Source organism: Arvicola amphibius, chromosome X, assembly GCF_903992535.2.
Source record: "Arvicola amphibius chromosome X, mArvAmp1.2, whole genome shotgun sequence".
In the NCBI taxonomy this organism is placed as follows: Eukaryota; Metazoa; Chordata; class Mammalia; order Rodentia; family Cricetidae; genus Arvicola; species Arvicola amphibius.
This window is the reverse complement of record NC_052065.1, coordinates 86,515,165-86,534,897: the sequence shown is the minus strand read 5'-3', so window position 1 is coordinate 86,534,897 and position 19,733 is coordinate 86,515,165. Positions and strand designations below refer to the sequence as shown.

Sequence of the window (19,733 nt, the reverse complement as noted above, 5' to 3'; positions counted from 1 at the left end):
AAGTGCTGGGATTAAAGGCATGTGCCACCACCGCCTGACCGAGCAATAACTATTCTTAATCGCTGAACCATCTCTCTAGCCCCTGTTTTTATTTAAAGAAAATCATTTATTTATTTTATATGTATAAATGTTTTTCCTACATATATGTGTATATATATATATATATATATATATGCACAATATGTGTGACCAGTGCCCTCAAAGTTCAGAAAAGGGTGTTGGGTCTCCTATAATTGAACTTACAGACCATTGTAAGCCATTATGTGGGTGCTGGGACCTGAACCAAAGTTGTCTTCAAGAACAGGCAGTGCTCTTAACTACTGAGTCATCTCTCCAGCTCCCTAAGTTTTTGAGTGATAATAGCTGACATTTATTGTGTGATTGCTGTGTTTGAAACACATTCTCTTTCCCAGCATTAACTCACTTTCTCTTCATCACAACCACACAAGGTAGAAACAATTAGGATTCAGACCAAGCATGAAACCGCTAAACATTTGCTAAAGTGCACATAACTTTTAAGTATCTGTGTGGCCCTTCTGTTTTTACAAATAATTATTGTATGTTTACTAAATATAACTTAAAATTTATTTTTTATATTCATTTATTTATTTTGGTTTTTCGAGGCAGGGATTCTTGTCCTGGAACTAGCTCTTGTAGACCAGGCTGGCCTCGAACTCACAGAGATCTGCCTGCCTCTTCCTCACGAGTGCTGGGATTAAAGGCGTGCGCTACCATCACCCGGCTTTATATTTATTTCCTCTCTCTCTCTCTCTCTCTCTCTCTCTCTCTCTCTCTCTCTCTCTCTTTCTCTCTCTCCCACAGTGTTTGTGTACAAGTCAGAAGGCAACTTTTGGGAGTTAGTTCTCTCCTTTCCCATGTGGGCTTTGGAAATTGAATTCAGCCCATCAGTCTCAGAGTCAAGTCTTTATTCAATGTTCCTTCTCAGTATAGTGTTTTCTTGAGACAGGGTCTCATGTAGTCCAGGCAGGTCTTGAACTCACTCTAACCTTGAACTCCTGGTCCTCTTGCTTCTACTTCCTGAGTGCTGGAATTACAGGTATGAGATACGACATCCAGTTTATATGGTGCTGGAGAGGAATTCCAGGGCCTTGCACATGCTGGAAAACACTCTGAGATACGTTCCTAGCCTTGGTTTTTGTTGTTGTTGTTGTTTTTGAGACAAAGTTTACTCTGTAGTTTAGGCTGACATGGGATTTACTCCATAGGCCAGGATAGTCTTATCCTTCCACCTCAACCTCCTGTATTACAGGCCCAAGCCGCCACCCCTCATTGGCAGTGTGGTTTTTAAATCTTGGCTTGACTCAGTACTTATTATTTGAGGTACTGGCTTTGTTTCATTTACTCCCTGGGACTAATATTAGCATTGCCTTTGCACATAATAAGCATGCTATGCTTTGAAAGGAGTGAAACCAACTAAAATGTGCTTTCTATTTAAGGTCATTTACAAAAGCATAAAAATTAGCCAAGTGCAGAGGGAAGGTTTATAATCTCAACACTTGGGAGGTAGAGGCAGGAGGATCAAGAGTTCAAGTCCAGCCTGTGCGGCAAGAGACCCAAACAAAGCTAAACAAACCCTAGCAACAACAAAGAGTAAGCAAACAAAACCACTGTTAAGTCTCAAACCTGGGAAAAACAGCTGAAGTACCTATTTAGCATATCCAAGTACCCTGGCCACCAGATCCCTCAGTCCCTGCTTGTTACAGGGTGTAGAAGGCATACCCTACCTACCTCCTACCCTAACCTTCTCCAGCCTAGAAGCTGGGATGCCCTTCCCCTAGCTGCTCTTCACTATGTAATCCAGACATTCTGGTCACCTGGCCTTTTCATCTACTCTTTACCCTCCTGGCTTCTTGGTCTGGCTTTCCTCTCTCCCTTCTCCTTAGCCCAGCTCAGGGTCAAGTTCACTCTGGACTCTCCCAGATGTCTCTGCTTCTGTCTATGATTTTCCTTTTATCTACGATAAACCTTCACCTCCACCATACCTAGGAGCCATCATGTCCTTCTTCTTATTTATTTTTTCTTTAAACCACCCAAACTCAAGCAAGACAATATTTTTTTTCTATTGCCACATAAAATAGATGGGGAAGGATTTTCTGAAAAATTTTCTGGCACACTATAGGACTTTTACCACAAGAAAGGACTTAATACTACCTTGCCCCTTTTGTCCAAATCTTCTGATTCCCATATACATGGATGCCTGGAATTCTTTTGAAAATGTTTTATTCTGGGTGTGTAATCCCAGAACTTGGGACATTTACATAGTGAGTTAAAGGTCAGCCAGGGGTGCATTGTGAGACCCTGCCTCAAAAATCATCACATTTTAATTGATTAATTAACCAATCAGTTGTGTATGAAGAATTGGGGGTTTACATGTGTGGGTGTGTATGGCGGTCAGAGAACAGCTTGCAGAAGTCCATTCTTCTCTTCTACCAGGTGGGTCAGGTTTGGCAGCAAGTTCCTCTTTGGAGGGTGAGATGGAGCTTGCTGCTAAATCTTATGGGCTGGATTCGATCCCAGAGATCTACAGAGTAGAAAGAGAGAAATGACTTTAGCAAGTTGTCCTCTGACTTCCACCCATGGGTGATGGCACCCATGAGCTAGATAAGTCTTTATAATTAAAAAAATAGGAAAAATATCTTTGGGTCGAGAGGGTTCAAGTGTAGCATCGCTGTGATGGGCAATACCATTAACAAGGCGATATGAATTTCTTCAGGATTCTTTTCCTTGGCTTATATTTGATGTGGGGAGGGGGCGAGGGTGGGCGGGGTTGCAGAGAGGAACTTGGAAAAAAAGTTCAGCAGTGGGCTGAGACAGGAGCACTTCCTACGAAGTGTTCTGGGGGAGTCAGCCGGATTGGGCGTTGTGCTAGCCGGAGGAGGAGTCCCGCAGCGCTGGGTGGAGCCGGGGCGGGCCAGCCGGGACGTCGCGCACCGGGAAGTGACTCGCCCCTGTGACCTCCCGCCCCCAGCACGGTCCGTCGGAGGCTTTAGTGGCCCCGAAGGGAGGAGTGGTGGGTAAGTAGTCTGGAAAACCCAGTTTTAGGAGAACTCTTCTCTGGGTCCAAGTGTCGGGTTTGGGACAGGAAGGAGGCAGGCGGGGCCGGGCAAGCCACCCAGGGTGCCTGTGCAGGGTCGCGGCCAGCCTACTGACTAGCGTTGCTGATCCCTCCCCCCATCCCTCTCCTATCTCAGCCTTGCAACCTACCTAAGGTTTACGGGTTTGCGGTGGCACGTCCTAGCGTCTGTCTGCTAATCCACTTAGTTAAATATCTCATTGCTGTGGTAAAATACCCTGACAAAAGCAGCTTTAAGGGAGAGAGGGTTTGTTAGTCACAGTCGCAGATTCCAGCAATTCGTTATGAAAAAGTCAAGACAGGAACTTGAAGCAGCTAGTCACATCCCCAGCCAATGGCACGGAGACAATGAATGCATATATGCTTCCTACCCAGCTCGCTTTCTACAGCATTCTGCAGTCCAGAACTGAAACCCAGAGCTAGTGCCCACAGAAAGCTGGGTCTTTTCACAGTTAACATAATCAAGACAAGCTCCTCTCACGTTGTCTCCGGGCCAACTTGATCTAACCTGTCCCTCCTTGGATATCTGCCCCTGTGTGATCTCCCGCGAGGTGCAGTCTTGACAGTTAAAATGAACCATCACACACACCTTATAGACTCTTGGGTGACAGTTTTACTCAGAGAGGCCTGGTTTGGAAAGGTTGGACCAGGCTGCATGTGGTTTGCTGTGGCAAACATTAGTAAATTAATTTTTTTTTCTCTGCTTTAGTCAATAACCCTGGCTGGAGTCCAGTCAGTTGAAAGGCAGGCAATCAGAGTTCCTACCTGTGGGTGGGTGACTATTTTGCTCTAAGGGATCTTTGGTTCTATGAGGCTCAGACCTTTCAGATGTCTCTGACTTGAACTTCTGAGCACTGGAGGTGGATTATCCACTGAAGCTCAGGAAAGTAAACACAACCCTAGTGGGTTGCTGTGAACTCTTGCATTTTCCAGTCAGCGCTTAATCCTGAGGCAGGAACCAAGACAGAATTTTGTCTCACACATCATCAGTATTTATATTTAAAACAAAAAAAAGACACAAGAGGGAAATATTTTTTTCTGGGATCAGTTGCCTTCTGTGACATTAAAGTACAAAGAAAATAGAACTAACCTTGCTTGGTATTGCTGACTTGCCCTGAAAAGTATATTTAGCTACAGTAATTATTAACAATAGTAAAAGATTCATTACTACAAATGCTGAACATGCTGGAACCTTCTATTTTTTATTTTTGTTATTTCTGAGATCAAGGTTTTTTTTGTTTATCTTTTGGTTTTTTGAGAAAAGGTTTCTCTGTAGCTTTGGAGCCTGTAGTATGGAGCTGTGAGCCACGTTCCCGCCGCCCTGCTCCCGGCTGCCTGGCTAGCTTATGCCCCAAAATAACAACACACAAACTGTATTCATTTAAACACTGCTTGGCCCATTAGCTCTAGCCTCTTACTGGCTCTCACATCTTGACTAACCCATATCTAATAATCTGTATGCCACCACGAGATCATGGCTTACCTGGAAAGATTCAGCATGTCTGACCTGGAGGCTGGCTCCATCGCGTCTGACCTAGAGAGGAGAGGCATGGCAATTGCCCGAGGCATCTGCCTCACTCTCAGCATCCTGTTCTGTCTACTCCACCCACTTATGTTCTGACCTATCAGGCCAAGCAGTTTCTTTATTAATTAACCAATGAAATCATCAGATAGATAGAAGACACACCTACATCAGGAGCCTGTACTGGAACTAGCTCTTGTAGACCAGGCTGGCCTCGAACTCACAGAGATCCACCTGCCTCTGGGATTAAAGGCATGTGCCACCACCACTCGAGATCAAGTTTTAATAGCCCAGGCTTGCCTCAAACTCATGAGTATTATGGTTCAGTATCTCCAGTGCTTGGAGTAGAAGCACAAGGCACCGTGCCCAGCTTTTTTTTCCTTTTCCTAAATAAGTCTAAAAATTTTTATTTACTGTTTTTGAGATTAGGGTTTCACTATATATCAGACTGACCTGGCTTTGCACTTTGATACAGAGGTCCTTTAATTCCCAAGGGCAAAGGCTGGAATTATGGGTATGCACACTATGTCTGGTGCTGAGGATGGAACCCAGGCTTCATGCATGCTAGGCAGATACTACCAATTGAGCTATATCCCCAGTCTTCATTCCTTATTCTTTACCTCCTACTTCTTCCCTAATTTCTTCTTCTCACTGGCCTTTGTCACTTCCTTATCAAATATATACATTTCTCTCACCTTGATGATCATAGGTCATATGATTTTGATAGTACTAGGAGGGGGTTCTCATCAGGTCCTAACCTCTCCACAGACCAGCAGGCACTCATTCAGAGGGTCAGGAAAGTTTGTGTGTCTTATTTTTTTTAATTTCTCATTCAACTGTATCTAGCCTCACAATACCTACCTTCCCAGTTGGTAGGTTGTAGACATTGAGGTACAGAGAAGTCCAATGACCCAAGTGATATGCTTTGAATCATCTGCTCTGTGATGCACAGTCCAGAGCACCCCATGTATAGAAACTCATTTAAGTTTTTTTTTTCTTTGAGACAGGGCTTCTCTGTGTAACAGCCCTGCCTGTCCTGGAACTGGCTCTTGTAGACCAGACTGGCCTCGAACTCACGGAGATCCGCCTGCCTCTGCCTCCCTAGTGCTGGGATTAAAGGTGTGTGCTACTACTGCCATGATCAATTAATTCTTACTTGTCAGAGCCTGCTCTAACAAAGTCAGCCAGGGTTCCTGGATTGTGGGGTCGTTAAGGCTAAGGAAATGTCAGATGAAAGAAAGAATACAGGATTGAATCAGGAGGTCTGCTTGGTGATGTCAAAGCAGCCAGAGCCCAGAGTTTATTTCAGAACTTGTTTTTTTTTTTTTTTTTTTTTTACAGATTAAGGGCAGAAGGCAGAACAAAGAGCTGTACAGTCAGCTAACTACCTCCCTGCACTGTCCTTGGGAGAAAGCGTAAGCAGGTTCATGTCACTCAGGTGAATTCTGCTAGCAGCAAGCACTTTCTTTTTTCTACTTCTTAATAGATAATGTGTTCTTTTCTCATGGGCAAAATGCTCTTTCTCATGGGCTTAATTAGAACTTTCTCACAGCCCTCAAGGATGCAGGCAGAGCAGGCAAGCTTGAACTTAAATGACTTTTAAGTCAGAATTGACTCCAGATGGAAACTGAGTCACATGTGGGCTCCCACACTTACTACAGCCCTGAAAAGAAGATATTATTAGTCCCATTTTTTCTAGGTGGTGATCTGACATTCATTATGTCCAGAGCCACATAACTAGGGAGAAGTAGATCGTGGATTAGATGTGGGTTCAGAGCCTAGTAACGTTTAGACAGTTTAATTTTGTTTTTGTTTTATGTGTTTGAGTATTTCCTTGCGTGTATGTCTATGCGTCACATGTTTGTGGTGCCTGTGGAGGCTAGAACGAGGTGTTGGACCCTTTGACTGTAAGCCAGCATGTGGCTATTGGGAGCCAAACTCGAGTTCTCTGCTAGAGCAAGCACTCTTAACCCCTGGGCCACCGCTCCCATCCCTATTTAAAACTCTAAAAATAAAATTAGCTTCCAGACTAGCAGGTTCTCTTGTGGGATTTTCATACATTCTTAATTTTGGTTGCTCCCTTTCTTTCCCTTCACCTTGTCCCTGTTTAACCCTTCCACCTTCAGTCTTCTCTGTCCTGTTTTCATATCATGTGGGTTTTATCCCCGCCCCCCACTTCTCTCCTGTAAAGCCTCTTGTCCTTCTTTTACAGGCTCCTTTCTGGTTTTTTGACCTCTGTATTCCCACAGAAACACACATATATTAAATATTAGGAGCTGGAATCTGCGTCTGAGAGAGCATGGGATTCTTGTTTGTCTTTCTGAGTCAGGGTTATCTCCCTTCTTCTTTCCTTCCTTCCTTCCTTCCTTCCTTCCTTCCTTCCTTCCCTTTTTTCCTTTTTTAAAAATCTTTTTCTATTTATTTATTTATTTATTTATTTATTTATTTATTTATACAATATTCTGTCTGTGTGTTTGCCTGAAGGCCAGAAGAGGGCATCAGATGGTTGTGAGCCACCATGTGGTTGCTGGGAATTGAACTCAGGACCTTGGGAAGAGCAGGCAATGCTCTTAACTACTGAGCCACATCTCCAGCCCCCTAAAAATCTTTTTCTTACACAAGGTCTCTCTACATACATAGCCCTGGCTGTCCTGGACTCACTATGTCGATCAGGCTGGTCTTGAATTTACAGAAGTCCATCCACCTGCCTCTGCCTCCTGAGTGCGCCACCACTCTTGGCTCTCCAATTTCTTAATATATTCAAATGCCACCCATTTTCTTGCGAATTTCATTGTTTATGGCTAATAAAATTCCATTGTGTATATTTAATAAATTTTCATCATCCATCAGTTGATAGGCGTGTAGGTTGATCCCTTTCCTAGCTGTGTTGACTAGAGCAGCAATCATTCTGGATGTACAGGTGTCTTTATGAGAGGTTGCAGAGTCCATTGGGTATGGGCCCAGAAAGTGAAATAGCTGAGTCTTATGGTAGTTGTATGTTTAGTGTTTTGATAAACCTGCCCACTAATTTCCATAGTAACTTCTTCAGTTTTCACGCCCATCAACTGTGAATAGAGGTTCCCAGTTCCCCATATCCTTGTCAACATCTGTCGTTGTTTTCTTGATGATAGCCATTCTGACTAGGGTGAAATGGAATCACGAAGCAGTTTTAATCTACATTTGTGTTCTTGTTTAGTTTTACTTTTACTGTTTTGAACAAAGTTTTTGTGTGTTGTAGGTATTACTCCTCTGGCATATATGTGTGGCTAGCAAAGATTTTCTCACGGTGTTCTGTAGGCTGCCTCTCCATTTTGCTTTTGCAGTACAGAAACTTTTTAATTTCATGAGCCTCCACTACTCAATCATTGACTATATTTTCTGAGCAATTAGTGTCCTGTTCTGAAAGTTTTGAACTCTGGTGAGGTTTTGAAGTTTTTTTTTTTTTTTTTTTTGTTGTTGGTTTTGTTTTTTGCTTTTTTTGTCTTGAAGTTTTTTCTTTTAGTTGTTTTTAGGTTTTTTTGTTTGTTGTTTGTTTTGAGACAGGGTTTCTCTGTGTAACAGCCCTGGCTGTTCTGGAACTCATTCTGTAGACCAGGCTGGCCTTTGAACTCAGAGATTCACCCATCTCTGCCTTCCAAGTGCTGGGATTAAAGGCATGCACCACCACCATCCTGCTTGTTTTAGGTTTCACAAATGAGATTCTTGATTCGTTTGGAGTTGAGTTTTCTGCAGGTGACAGGTAAGGATCTAGTTTCATTCTTTTGTACATAGCTACCCAGTTTTTCCAGTGCTGTTTGTTGAAGACTTTCTTTTTGTAGTGGTAAGAACTGAACTAATGACTTGCCTGTCACTGTCTTACACTCCAAGCCCTTTTTTATTTCTTTTTTTCCCCTGGTGATAGGAATTGAGTCCAAGGCCTTGTACATACTAGTCAAGCACACTACCATTAAGCTATGCCATCTCACCTTTTCAAACCTCTATTCGTTTTTCAATTTTAGATTTATTTATTTTATGTATATGAGCGTTTTGTCTTCATGTATGTATGTGTACCCCAAGCATGCCTGATGCTCAGGGTGGTCAGAAGAAGGCATTGGATCCCCTGAAACTGAAGTTTAGATGGTTTTGAGCCACCATGTGGGTGCTAGGAATCAAACCTAGGTACTCTAGAAGAGCAACAGGTGCTTTTAACCACAGATATCTCTCCAGCCCCAAAGCCTATGTTCTTAAATATGACAACTCATTGCCTCTTATGGGTGTCTATTGTTTACATCTGAACTGCGGATCAGCTTAAATATATCCTGTCAGACATTTGAAATGTTCCTCCCAAACTCAAATAAGGCCATCCCGACAAAGTCTATGGCAGAGGTTGATGGCTGAAGGTGTAGTGGGAGGTTGCTTGTTGGTTCCCGGCCGCCGGGCTAGCTTAGACCCAAAATAATCACACAGAAACCATATTATTTAAATCACTGCTTGACCCATTAGCTCTAGCTTCGTATTGGATAACTCATACATATTAATTTAACCCATTCTATTAATCTGTGTATCACCACATGACAGTGGCTTACTGGCTAAAAGCTCCCAGCATCTGTCTCTGGATCCACTGCTGCTTCTCTCTGACTCCGCCCTTTTTTTTTTTTTTTTTGGTTTTTCGAGACAGGGTTTCTCTGTGGCTTTGGAGCCTGTCCTGGAACTAGCTCTTGTAGACCAGGCTGGTCTCGAACTCCCAGAGATCCGCCTGCCTCTGCCTCCCGAGTGCTGGGATTAAAGGCTTGCGCCAACACCGCCCGGCTGACTCCGCCCTTCTTTCTCCCAGCATACAGTCTAGCTTTTCCTGCCTAGTTCTGTTCTTCCCTGCCATAGGCTCAAAGCAGTTCTTTATTCATTAACCAATAAAAGCAACACACAGACAGAAGGACCTCCCACACCTTGAAGGTAACTTCATAGCAGATCCATAGGTTATGCCAAGTTTGTTTACATGTTATGTGACACTTCAGAACAGTGATCAGCTAGGCATGGTGACACAGGCCTCTGGTCTGAGCTACTCAAGAGGTTAAGGCAGGAGAATGAAAAGTTCAAGGCCTACCTGAGCTACAAAGTGAGTTCAAGGCAAGCCTGGGTGGGGAACGTAGTAGAAAGAGAGCTGGTGATACAGCATTGTGGCAGGGTGCTTGCCTAGCATAGATAGTAGGCTCAGTGTCCAGTCCTGTGAGAAAAGACAGAAAAAGGAAAGATGCTTATGGAGCAATGGCTAGGTAACTTGTCGTGTTTGTTTTCTGTTGCTATGGGAAACTCCAAGACCAAGAACAGCTTGGGGAGGAAAAGGTTTGTTTTAGCTTGTAGCTTATTGTCCATCACTGAGGGAAGTCAGGGCAGAACCTCAAGGCAGGAACTGAAGCAGAGGCCTTCCAATGGCTTGTCAGCTTGCTTTCTTTTTCTTGTTTTTCTTCTTCTTTTTGTTGTTGTTGTTTTTTTTTTTTTTGTTTTTTGAGACAGGGTTTCTCGGTGTATTTTTGGAGCCTGTCCTGGAACTCACTCTGTAGACCAGGCTGGCCTCGAACTCAAAGAGATCTGCCTCCCTCCCGAGTGCTATAGTATTAAAGGTGTGTACCATCACCGTTCGCCTGGCTACCTTGCTTTCTTTTACAACTCAGTATTTCCTACCCAGTGGTGGCACACCACCCCCACTCCCACATCAATCAGTAATCAAGAAAATGCTCCACAGCTTTGCCAGTCTGATGGAGGTATTTTCTCAATTGAGATTCCACTTCCCAGATGACCCTAGCTGTGTCACGTTGTCGCAAAAACTAATGTGTGCACACCCTAAGGTAACCAGACTGAAGGAAAGTCCTGTAATGGAGGAAGAGGGGTTCCCTCTCAGAATACTCTCATCCAGGCACTGACAGGTATAGGGCCTAACACTGTGCTCTGAGAGTCACATTGCTTAACTCTTCTAGAAAGTGTTTCAGAGTTGTCCTCGGAGTTATTGGTACGATTCCTTTCTGGTGCCCTCTATCTGCATTGCCTCCCCTATTCCATTCCATGATATCCTCAAATGCATTTTGACAGTAATAACACCGAAGAGCTTTTGCAGCTACCGGGCACTGTGTTTAGAGCTTTCCAGACGTCGTCTCTCTTTAATCTTCAGTCGAGTACTTTTTATGTAGTGTGTGGCATTGGATTTAGGGCCCTGTACCGGCTGGGCAAGTGCTCTATCATTGATCTACTCTCCAGCTGTACATTTTATTTTTATTAATTCCCTTTACTTAGCTCTTATAGCTACTATATGAAGTAGGCACCATTATCATTTTCTCAGTTTTACAGATGAAAGAAGAGGAATGTCAGAGGAATGACTGACGTGCTAGAAGCCATCTAGCTGGTAAGTGTTAGAGCCAGCAGCCTGCCCAAGCCCATTCTATCATTCTGCACTCTGTCCTGAAAGCCCAAAGCTTTCATTTGTCCCTGCTGTCTGGTTCTACCCATTGCCTTCTTTCCGTTTGGTGCCTCAGACTTCCTGGCTGTGTCAGTTCCTGCGTTACAGACCCTTCCCTTGGCTTCTATAGCTCCCTAGGTGCTGCATCTCCTTCCTTTTTATTCTTTGCCTATTTTATCTTCCTATCTCCCTTTCTTTCCCCCTTCTCCCCATCCTCTTCCTTTCTTTTATCCTTTCCTTCTTTGTCAGGATCTGATTATGCATCCCTGGCTATCTAGAACTCACCCACTATCTAGCCCAAGCTGGCTTGCCCCTGCCTCCTGAGCAGAGGCTCTGGTTACAGATGTGCCACCACATGGCCTTCCTGGTCCCTCTTCTAAGTCAGCCGCATCTCTTCTTGCTCTCTTTTGTGTGGAGTCACTGTCCTTTGGTTCTTTTCTGTAGTCCGAGTTCTTGTTTGATTTGATGACTTATGCTTGCAGAACTGCTCAGACAGATCTTTTCTTCTGTACAAGATCTGAGAAGCTTTTCTTGCGCATGCATCAGGAACCAAGTTTATCATATTACTTCCTAACATTTTCCTGGGTCTTCATTTGATCTTCTCAATTAGAGGATAATCTTGTAACCCTTTCAGCACTGCTGTGACATGTTGCCTTGTACACAGTAAGTGCTTACTAAACATTGGTTGGTTGATTGTCTCTTGGGTAGGAGGGTAGGATAGGGAAGGGATTGACTGTGGAAGTGTATCCTAGGGAACATAATCTTTATTTTCATCTCTTTATTGTGGGAGCTGGTTGGTTGATTTATTGTTGGTTTGTTGATTGTATTTGTGGTACTAGAGATTGAACTAAGGGTCTCACACATTCTAGGAAGTCATTCTACCACTGAGGTATGTCCCTAACTTTCTTATTTTGAGACAAGATCTTATTTAGCTCCAGATGACCTGAAAATTGCTATGTAGATCAGGCTGGCTATAGACTCACAGAGCTGTGCCTGTCTCTGTCTCCCAAGTGCTGGAGTTCAAGGTATACACCAACATACCCAACCTCTTTTTACTTCTCTTTTTTTTTTTTTTTGAGGCAGAGTCTCATATAGCCCAGGCTGATCCCAAATGTAATTCACAGCTAAGAATGACCTTGAACTGCTGAAATTTCTGCTTCTACTTCCTGAGTGCTAGGAATTAAACCCAGGTCTTTGTGCATGCTAGGCAAACACTCTGCCAAACAAGCTATATGCTCAGCTCCTTATTATTACTTTTTTAAATTTTGAGAGAGGATCTCATTAAGTTAGCCAGGCTAACCTTGAACTCACTGTGTAGTCTGGATGGGTCTTAGACTTATGATCTTCATGCTTTAGCCTCCTGAATTGATGGAATTATAGGTCTATACCACTAAGTCTGGTTTGAAACTTTGTCTTACATGTCGTAAGTTGTGTTCAAGAGGTACATTTTACTGAGTGTACTGTGATAGCACTGTGCTTGATGCTGGGGTTCCATAGATATTTGTAAATGAATGCAGGACTTAATGAATTGTGCCTCTACGTCCACCTTTCAGTTGGGGGATTTTCAGTGTGTGTCTTTGGCAGGCGTCAAGAGAAGAGTCATAATGCACAACCCAAGATTACTCCTTTCCAGAGTGGGTTTCTTCTCCAAACCAGGACCACTTCCTTGGTATGCTGCAAACTCATCAGATTTGTCACAGTCCTTTTTGGGCAGAGCACATAAGGGGAATTTCACTAATGTGATAATTAAGAAGCATCCAAGCGGACAAAAACATCAGAAGAAACAAAGGCATTTCGGATCACTAGAGGACTCCTGGCAGGAGAGGTAAGATTCAAGCTGATGGCATTTGTTTTCAGCAAGTCAGAATCCCTGGGTCCTCTGGAATTCTATATTGCTAATCTGACTAATATAGCATTATGACAATTCATGAGGGTACTTGAAGTAGTGTGATCAGGGCAATCTTGAGGACTTGTGAAGGACAGTAATGGAACTACTTTGGGAACTAGTAGGGAATATTCTTGTCTTAGAGTGCATCTTTGTCAAAAAGGAGCTCTTAAATTAGGAACTTGCTTTAAAGGTCTGTGGAACCGAGCATGGTGGCACACACTTGAAATTGCAACAATCAGGAGGTGGAGGCAGGAAAATTCAGAGTATCCTGAGCTACATAGCACGTTTGAGGCTAGCCTGGGATACAAGAAGCCCTGTCTTCAAAACCAAAGTAAAATGAAAATAAAATAAAACAATTTAAAAACTAAGAAAATAAAAATCAAAATACTATTCAGGGCATTCTGGCTCATGCCTTTTATCTCAGTGCTTGGGCCTCAGAAACAGTGGATTAGTTCCAGGCTAGCTTGGTATACATATATTGATAGACCAACCAGCGCTACATAGTGAGACTTTGTCTCTGAGATGTGGGGAGTAGGATAGGGAGAGAGAAGAAAAATTACTACATCGATTGGGCATGAATAGTCCTGTTAGAGCCAAACAAGCACAAATATACGTCATTTTATGCAACAAATGTATTTTTGCAGTCAAATTATATTTTAAAATTATTAAGGAGGTGAGCTTTTTAGAGACTCCTAGAAGTAAAGCTTTTTGTAATATGACTAATTACCACCTGATAAATCTGGATTTTTCTTATATTGAATTTGCCCATCTGTTCAGCTTTGGTAAGTAGTAGGCATCACCCAAATGGGCTCTTCTCCCAGACTCCCATCTCCTTAGGAGAATGAGAGTCAGTTGTACCTTCTGAATTGAGAAGTTAACCTTCAGAGACTGGTGGCAGGAAGTGCTTATGCATAGTAGGCGCTCAGCACATATTTAGATCATGAACGGCATGTCTGAATTATTTTATTCAAGGCTGGCTGACGTTGTGACTCCGCTCTGGAGGCTGAGCTATGAAGAACAGCTCAAGGTAGGTGTCAGGCTTGAGCCTTCTCCCCCTACTCCTGTAGCAGAATGGCACCAGACTTATGCAAAACCTGATTGGAGAATTCAGTCCAGTTGCCCTACATGCCTTTTTGTGGTTGGTTTGTTTGTTCGTTTGTTTTGAAACAAAGTGTCATGTAGCCCAGGCTGGTCTCCATCTCATTCTGTAACTAAGGATGTCCTCGAACCTTTTACTTCTCCTGCCTCCCACAGGCTTAAACCAAGACTTTTACAAATGCCAGACAAGCCCTGTGTCAAGGAAACCATGTTCCCAGCCTACCCTAAGGTCTTTAAAACTGGTTTGCTAATGACTCTGACGGTTGAACTTTAGGCTAGTTATTGCTTCTAAACTCTAGACCCATATTTCCAATTGCTGATGCTCTTCTGTGTTTTTCTTGTCATTCTTGTGTGTAAGAATAATAATATGGTCAAATTTCCCAACATGGGAGCTGCCAGTCACATATATTTGTTTAAATTTAAGTATATTCAATTTTGCATAATGCTTGCTTTGAAAACAAATTTGTTCCAGTGGATTGATGTATTAGAGGACAATTTGAGCATAATGCAGATTTCCTGTTCGCCAGGAGCAATTTTGTTCATGAGAAGTGCTAGGCGAAAGAAGGAACTTGCACCCGGTTGAACTGGGTGGTATACGAATACGTAAAATGTATATGCATATAGTTCAGCCATCTACAGTTCTCTCAGTTCTCTGAGGGCGTTGAGGACCATACCTAGTCAATGCTGGTGATCAAATACTCCACCCAGTGTACTTTCGTTCCTCATACTATTCCCTAAATGGTGATTCTTTTGGCACTGGCTTCCATAAATAAATCTTAGGTCTTTAGGGGAAAATTCTAGACTCGTTGTCATATTCTTTCTTTTCACAAAATTTGAAGGTTTACTTGTTATTTTATATGTATGAGTATTTTGCCTACTTGTGTATGTGTGTACTATGTTCATGCTTGGTGCCTCAGAGGTCAGAGGGCATCAGATCCCCTTGGGCTAGAGTTACAGACAGTTGTTAGCTACCATGTAGGTTCTGGGAATCGAACCAGAGTCCTCTGCAGGAACAACAGGTGCTCTTAACTGATAGCCAACTCGCCAGCCCCATATTCTTATTTTGTTTTAGTCATTTGATATGCCTAAAATGGTGCTGCTCTTGTCACATCCCATGTTGCAAAGTGCAAGAGTGTTTGTATGTGTACACACACACACACACACACACACACACACACACACACACCCCTCTTACATACACTCAGCTATAAGGATGACAATATAAAGCTTGGCATGGTGGCACACACCTTTAATCCCAATACTTGGCAGGCAGAGATAGGTGGCTCTTGAGCTGGAGGTAAGCCCAGTCTCCATAATGAGTTTCAGGCCAGCCAGGACTACATAGTGAGACGCTTAAGGAAAGAAAGAGCAGGGCAACTGGAGAGATGGCTCAGTACTTGAGAGCACTTGTTGCTCTTTCAGAGGGCCCGGGTTTAATCCCTAGCCCCACATGGCAGCTCACAACCCTCTGTAACTTGCTTCCAGGGAATCTGGCACCTCTGGCCTCCATGGGTACCATACATACACATAGCGCATAGGCGTACATGCAGGCAAAACACCCAGACACAAGAAAATAAAAAGTAAATTTTAAAAATCTGAAAGAAAGAACTAAAAGCAGAGAACAACAGAAAGAAAGCAGAACCATCAACCAAGGTTCAGACAACAAACCATCCAAACAGCATGGGTCCTCCCTGGGAATCTGGAGAAGTCAGGTGATGGCTGTGACTAAGTAGAACTGAGAACACAAGGACAGAGAGGTCAGGTATGGAGAACAGGACCAGTAGGAACAGAACATGCAGTGACCTTAAAGCAAATTGAATTCAAAGTGGTTGGTGCAGAACTTGAGGACAAGGTTGAGCAGGGCTACTCTGAAGTGCTGTCATTAGGCTCGCATCCCTCTCTGTGCTTTCTGCTCTGAAGGCTGCTTACTCATGGGAACAACCTGAGGCCGTTTAGAACGTTGCGTGCCCAACCTTATCTCTCCTGTGAGCCCTTCCTTAGTCTCGCCAGGCACTGCACATTTCAAGTGCTCTAGCCACACGTGACTAATGGCTACTGTGTGTGGAGAGCACAGCAGAGACAGAACATTTCCATTATAGGACGTTCTACTGGGCAGCACTGACATATACTTTAAGTGTTTAATCTTAAAGGTCAGATAAAAAGATGAGCTCACACAGAACTCCCTCTTGACCTTTCCTTGGCATCTTATTAAGTCTTTGCCTGTGCTGGATTTCCTGCTTCTCTTATCTGCTAAGCACATAACCCATGCATCTTGGAGAGATCCTCTTTTGTCTCTTCTTTGCAGTGAAAATACAAAATGCTTCGCTATATTGCTTATATTCTTTCTGTTGCAGGTGAAATTTGAAGCTCAGAAGACAATTTTACAAAGACTAGAGTCTTACCTGCAGTTCCTCCATGGAGTCCATGGAACAGTGGCTTCACCTCATTCGGAGGGGCTGCATTGTCACCTCCATCCTATTATACCTTCTGTAAGTCCCCACCTCCCTAATTATTGCCTGCTGTGGCCTTGGAATGGCTAATGGTATCAGTAATAGTCGCCCGGGCACTTGCTGGGGCGGGTGATTACCCTGCATCATTTTCTCATTCTTCTGTTTACAATGGCCCTGAGGGATAGATAGGTACTGTCATTTTGTAAATGAAGCTATCAGAGAACACAGAGACTAGGCAGTTTACCTAGGGCACACATCTTCAAAGTGTCAGAGCTAATGTTTACATATTCTGGACTGTCTGATACAGAGCCCGCTTTATCAGCCACTAGCATGCTAGCTCCTTAGGCAGATTCCAGGCTTCAAAAACCTTCCCAACAGTGCTTCTAAATAGCAGAATTTTATTTATGGCAGAAGTTGGCATGCCATGTCCCTTAGACCAAATCTGTCATTCTGTATTACAGCCTAACCCACCTGTTTGTGTCTGTGGCTGCTTTCGAGGCTACAGTGTCACCGTGGAGTAGTTATGACAAGTGTCATATGTCCTGCAAAGCTTAAATTATTCCAGCTCTTGACAGGTCACCTTTGCTAGCTCCTGCTTTATGGCAAGATTGAAATTTCTTTTTCTTTTGTAGAGTAGCAAGGAAACTATTGAAAAAAAAATCGGCAGCACAGATGAGAAATATGCTGTCAAGAGTGTTTGGATCATTTCAGCCACAGGCTTTCCCATTTACCACATCTTCCAAGTCAGCGACATTGGTCCCCATTCAGAGAACATGACTGCGTTCTCTTTCTTGTTGTCCTCTTTGATTTGGTCTGATCTCTTGTTCTCCTTTCTTTCCTTCTGTCCTTGCCAGCCCATCATCAATGGCTACCGAAATAAGTCCACCTTCTCTGTGAACCGGGGCCCCGACGGCAATCCAAAGACTGTGGGGAACTACCTAGGAACTTGGAGAGGTCAGTTGACAAAACAAAGCAAAGCAAAGCAAAACAAAACAGACAAAAAAAAATAAAAAAAACAATCATGGAGAAGAATGAGGAGGGCACAGATAACAGGGTCAATAGGAGTGGACCACACAAAGACCTTAAAGCAAGCTGACTTGGATGCAGCTCATGGCCGCAAGGTTGGTCTGGGTTACTTTCTGATCATTACAACAGTGATAGATATCACTGCCCTTGCCTATACTGACTCTACATGCAATTTCTCAGATAACCCAGTGAGGGCTTAGAGTAAATGTTTTTGTTAGCACTGCTGCCACCTCATCATTGTCATTGTCATGCTTATTTTTGCTCCTGTCCATATTGGGAGCAGTGCCCTCACTGTTTGTGAGTCACTATCAATCCCCATCCTCATAGACCTAAAAACCTAGCGCTTTCCGTGCTGAATCCGTTGTAAAGAATTGGAAGGGAAAGGGGGTACACGCGAGGGAAATCACAATGGCATTTTCTGAAACTCAGTTCCTGCATCCATTCCCAGATTCCACCCCTGAGCTTTTGATTTGCCCATTTTCAATACATCAAGACAAAGCACCATCATTTGATATTAGTCACACTGTTTAATATCCCTATGCCTTGAACTGCAGTTCATTAGGACAAGCAACAAATTTGGCTTTTCCCTTCATGTGCTGAATTAAATGACTTTATGACGTCAGTGTTCTATTATTCAGTAATAGATAAACAAAACCCATTATATTTTATTTCCCTCTTAGAATCTGAACAGAGAGCAAATATCGTCACCAGGTACACTCATTGTATAAGAGGAAGCATTCAGGACTAGCTCCTTTAAGAACTAGCTGATGAATAGCTAAACCAGGGAACAATTATGTTTTCTCTGAAAAAAAAATAGCTATGTACTTGAATTAGGCCTTTTGCTTCTTTGTATCAATATATGCCTCCGAAAGGAGGGACACCGCTGGGTTAGGATGAAAACCATATAAATAAATCATTTCTTCTTCACGTAGATGGGAATATCGTCTGCGTACCTTGTAGCCATCTGAAAAACATCCCAGAGAAACACAATCAAGTGGCTCAGGTAAAAATGAACAAGGGCTAGTGGGAGATGACCTGGGGGAGGCAATTGTAGTCTCAAATTGCACGTCAGTGACATTTTAATATGGGTGCCTGCCTGCGTGATTGCTGGAGGAAAGGAGGGGCTCTGTGCTGAAAGCCTACCTCTTAATGTGGGCAGAACATTGTTCCGGGGACGGTAGAGAGTAGGAGGCAGAACTGAACTACTGTTGTTACTGGAAATGTCAAGGGGTCCAGGGACGCTAGGAGCTGGGAATTAACAGGAAGGCAGTACTGCTGAGACCACTGCGATGAGTCAGGTGTTCAAAATATTTGAAAGGTTAATGCTTTCAGCAGAACAAAGAAATACCACGAGGGCCGTGAGGCATTCATCATGAGGCTGAGCTGGGGACTGGCTGTTTAGCATTGTTGAGGACCTGGCTTTGATTCCTGGCACCACAAAAAAAACCTCGAATTTCTCATGGGATTGACCCCTGAGACATTTCTGAGTCCATCTGTGTTTTGGGTCCACTTGTGGTGCCTACTGTGTCTGAGGCAGTCTACCCGGAGAGGGGCGACAGTAACGACTCCGTTTAAATGATGACTGTGCTCATGGATCTGAACAGCAAAAGGCCAAAGCCTCAAGCTAGACTCCCAGATGGCTCTCTTCCCCTCATTCTTACCAGCGCCTACCATTTTAATTATTCTTGCCTCGGACATAGGGGTGCTGCTTTTTCATGAGACACATGATAGCTTTCAGAACGCCCCATCTAGGACACAGCTGTTTTTGTAGACTCATTTTCCACAATCCCCATGCCATTCAGAATCACCTTCTTGTCCTAGTTTTGTGGGGGATTTTTCTGGTTCATTGCATTTATTTATGTTCATGGTGTGTGTGTATGTGTGTGCCGCACGCGCTGTACGTGTGTGCTGTGGTATAGTTGGGGAGGTCAGAGGACGAGAATCTCAGGCATCAACCTCGGGTTGTCAGCGTTGGTGGCAAGCACTCTTCCAGTGAGCCGCGTCACTGGCCTCTTGTTGTCAGTGGCTTCTTGTTAGTGATTATTCCAAACGCTTTCTTTGCATTTTTTAAAAAGAAAAACTACCTTTTCTCATTTTGCATACCAATCCCAGTTCCCACTCCCTCTCCTCCTCCCATTCCCTTCACTTTCTCCCTACCCCACCCCCATCCACTCCTCAGAGAGGGTAAGGCACATTGCTTTGGGAAAGGTCCAAGCCCTCTCTAC

General features: G+C 43.5%; 1 protein-coding gene across 6 annotated transcripts in view; it reads left to right on the top strand.

The window, feature by feature from the left end:
- Positions 1-2,901: 2,901 nt before the first annotated feature.
- Positions 2,902-19,733, top strand: part of Trmt2b (tRNA methyltransferase 2 homolog B) — a 52,212-nt gene continuing 35,380 nt past the window's right edge. The window contains exons 1-8 of one of the 6 annotated variants that reach the window (XM_038316451.1): positions 2,979-3,035; positions 5,958-6,054; positions 10,930-10,992; positions 12,631-12,871; positions 13,907-13,961; positions 16,387-16,521; positions 17,337-17,436; positions 18,441-18,511. In XM_038316451.1, coding sequence (XP_038172379.1) covers positions 12,651-12,871; positions 13,907-13,961; positions 16,387-16,521; positions 17,337-17,436; positions 18,441-18,511 — 582 coding nt within the window. In that variant the 5' untranslated portion in view covers positions 2,979-3,035; positions 5,958-6,054; positions 10,930-10,992; positions 12,631-12,650. Of the gene's footprint in view, positions 3,036-5,957; positions 6,055-10,929; positions 10,993-12,630; positions 12,872-13,906; positions 13,962-16,386; positions 16,522-17,336; positions 17,437-18,440; positions 18,512-19,733 lie in introns of all 6 variants that reach the window. The other 5 variants (XM_038316454.1, XM_038316452.1, XM_038316450.1 and 2 more) reach the window with 5 other exon arrangements.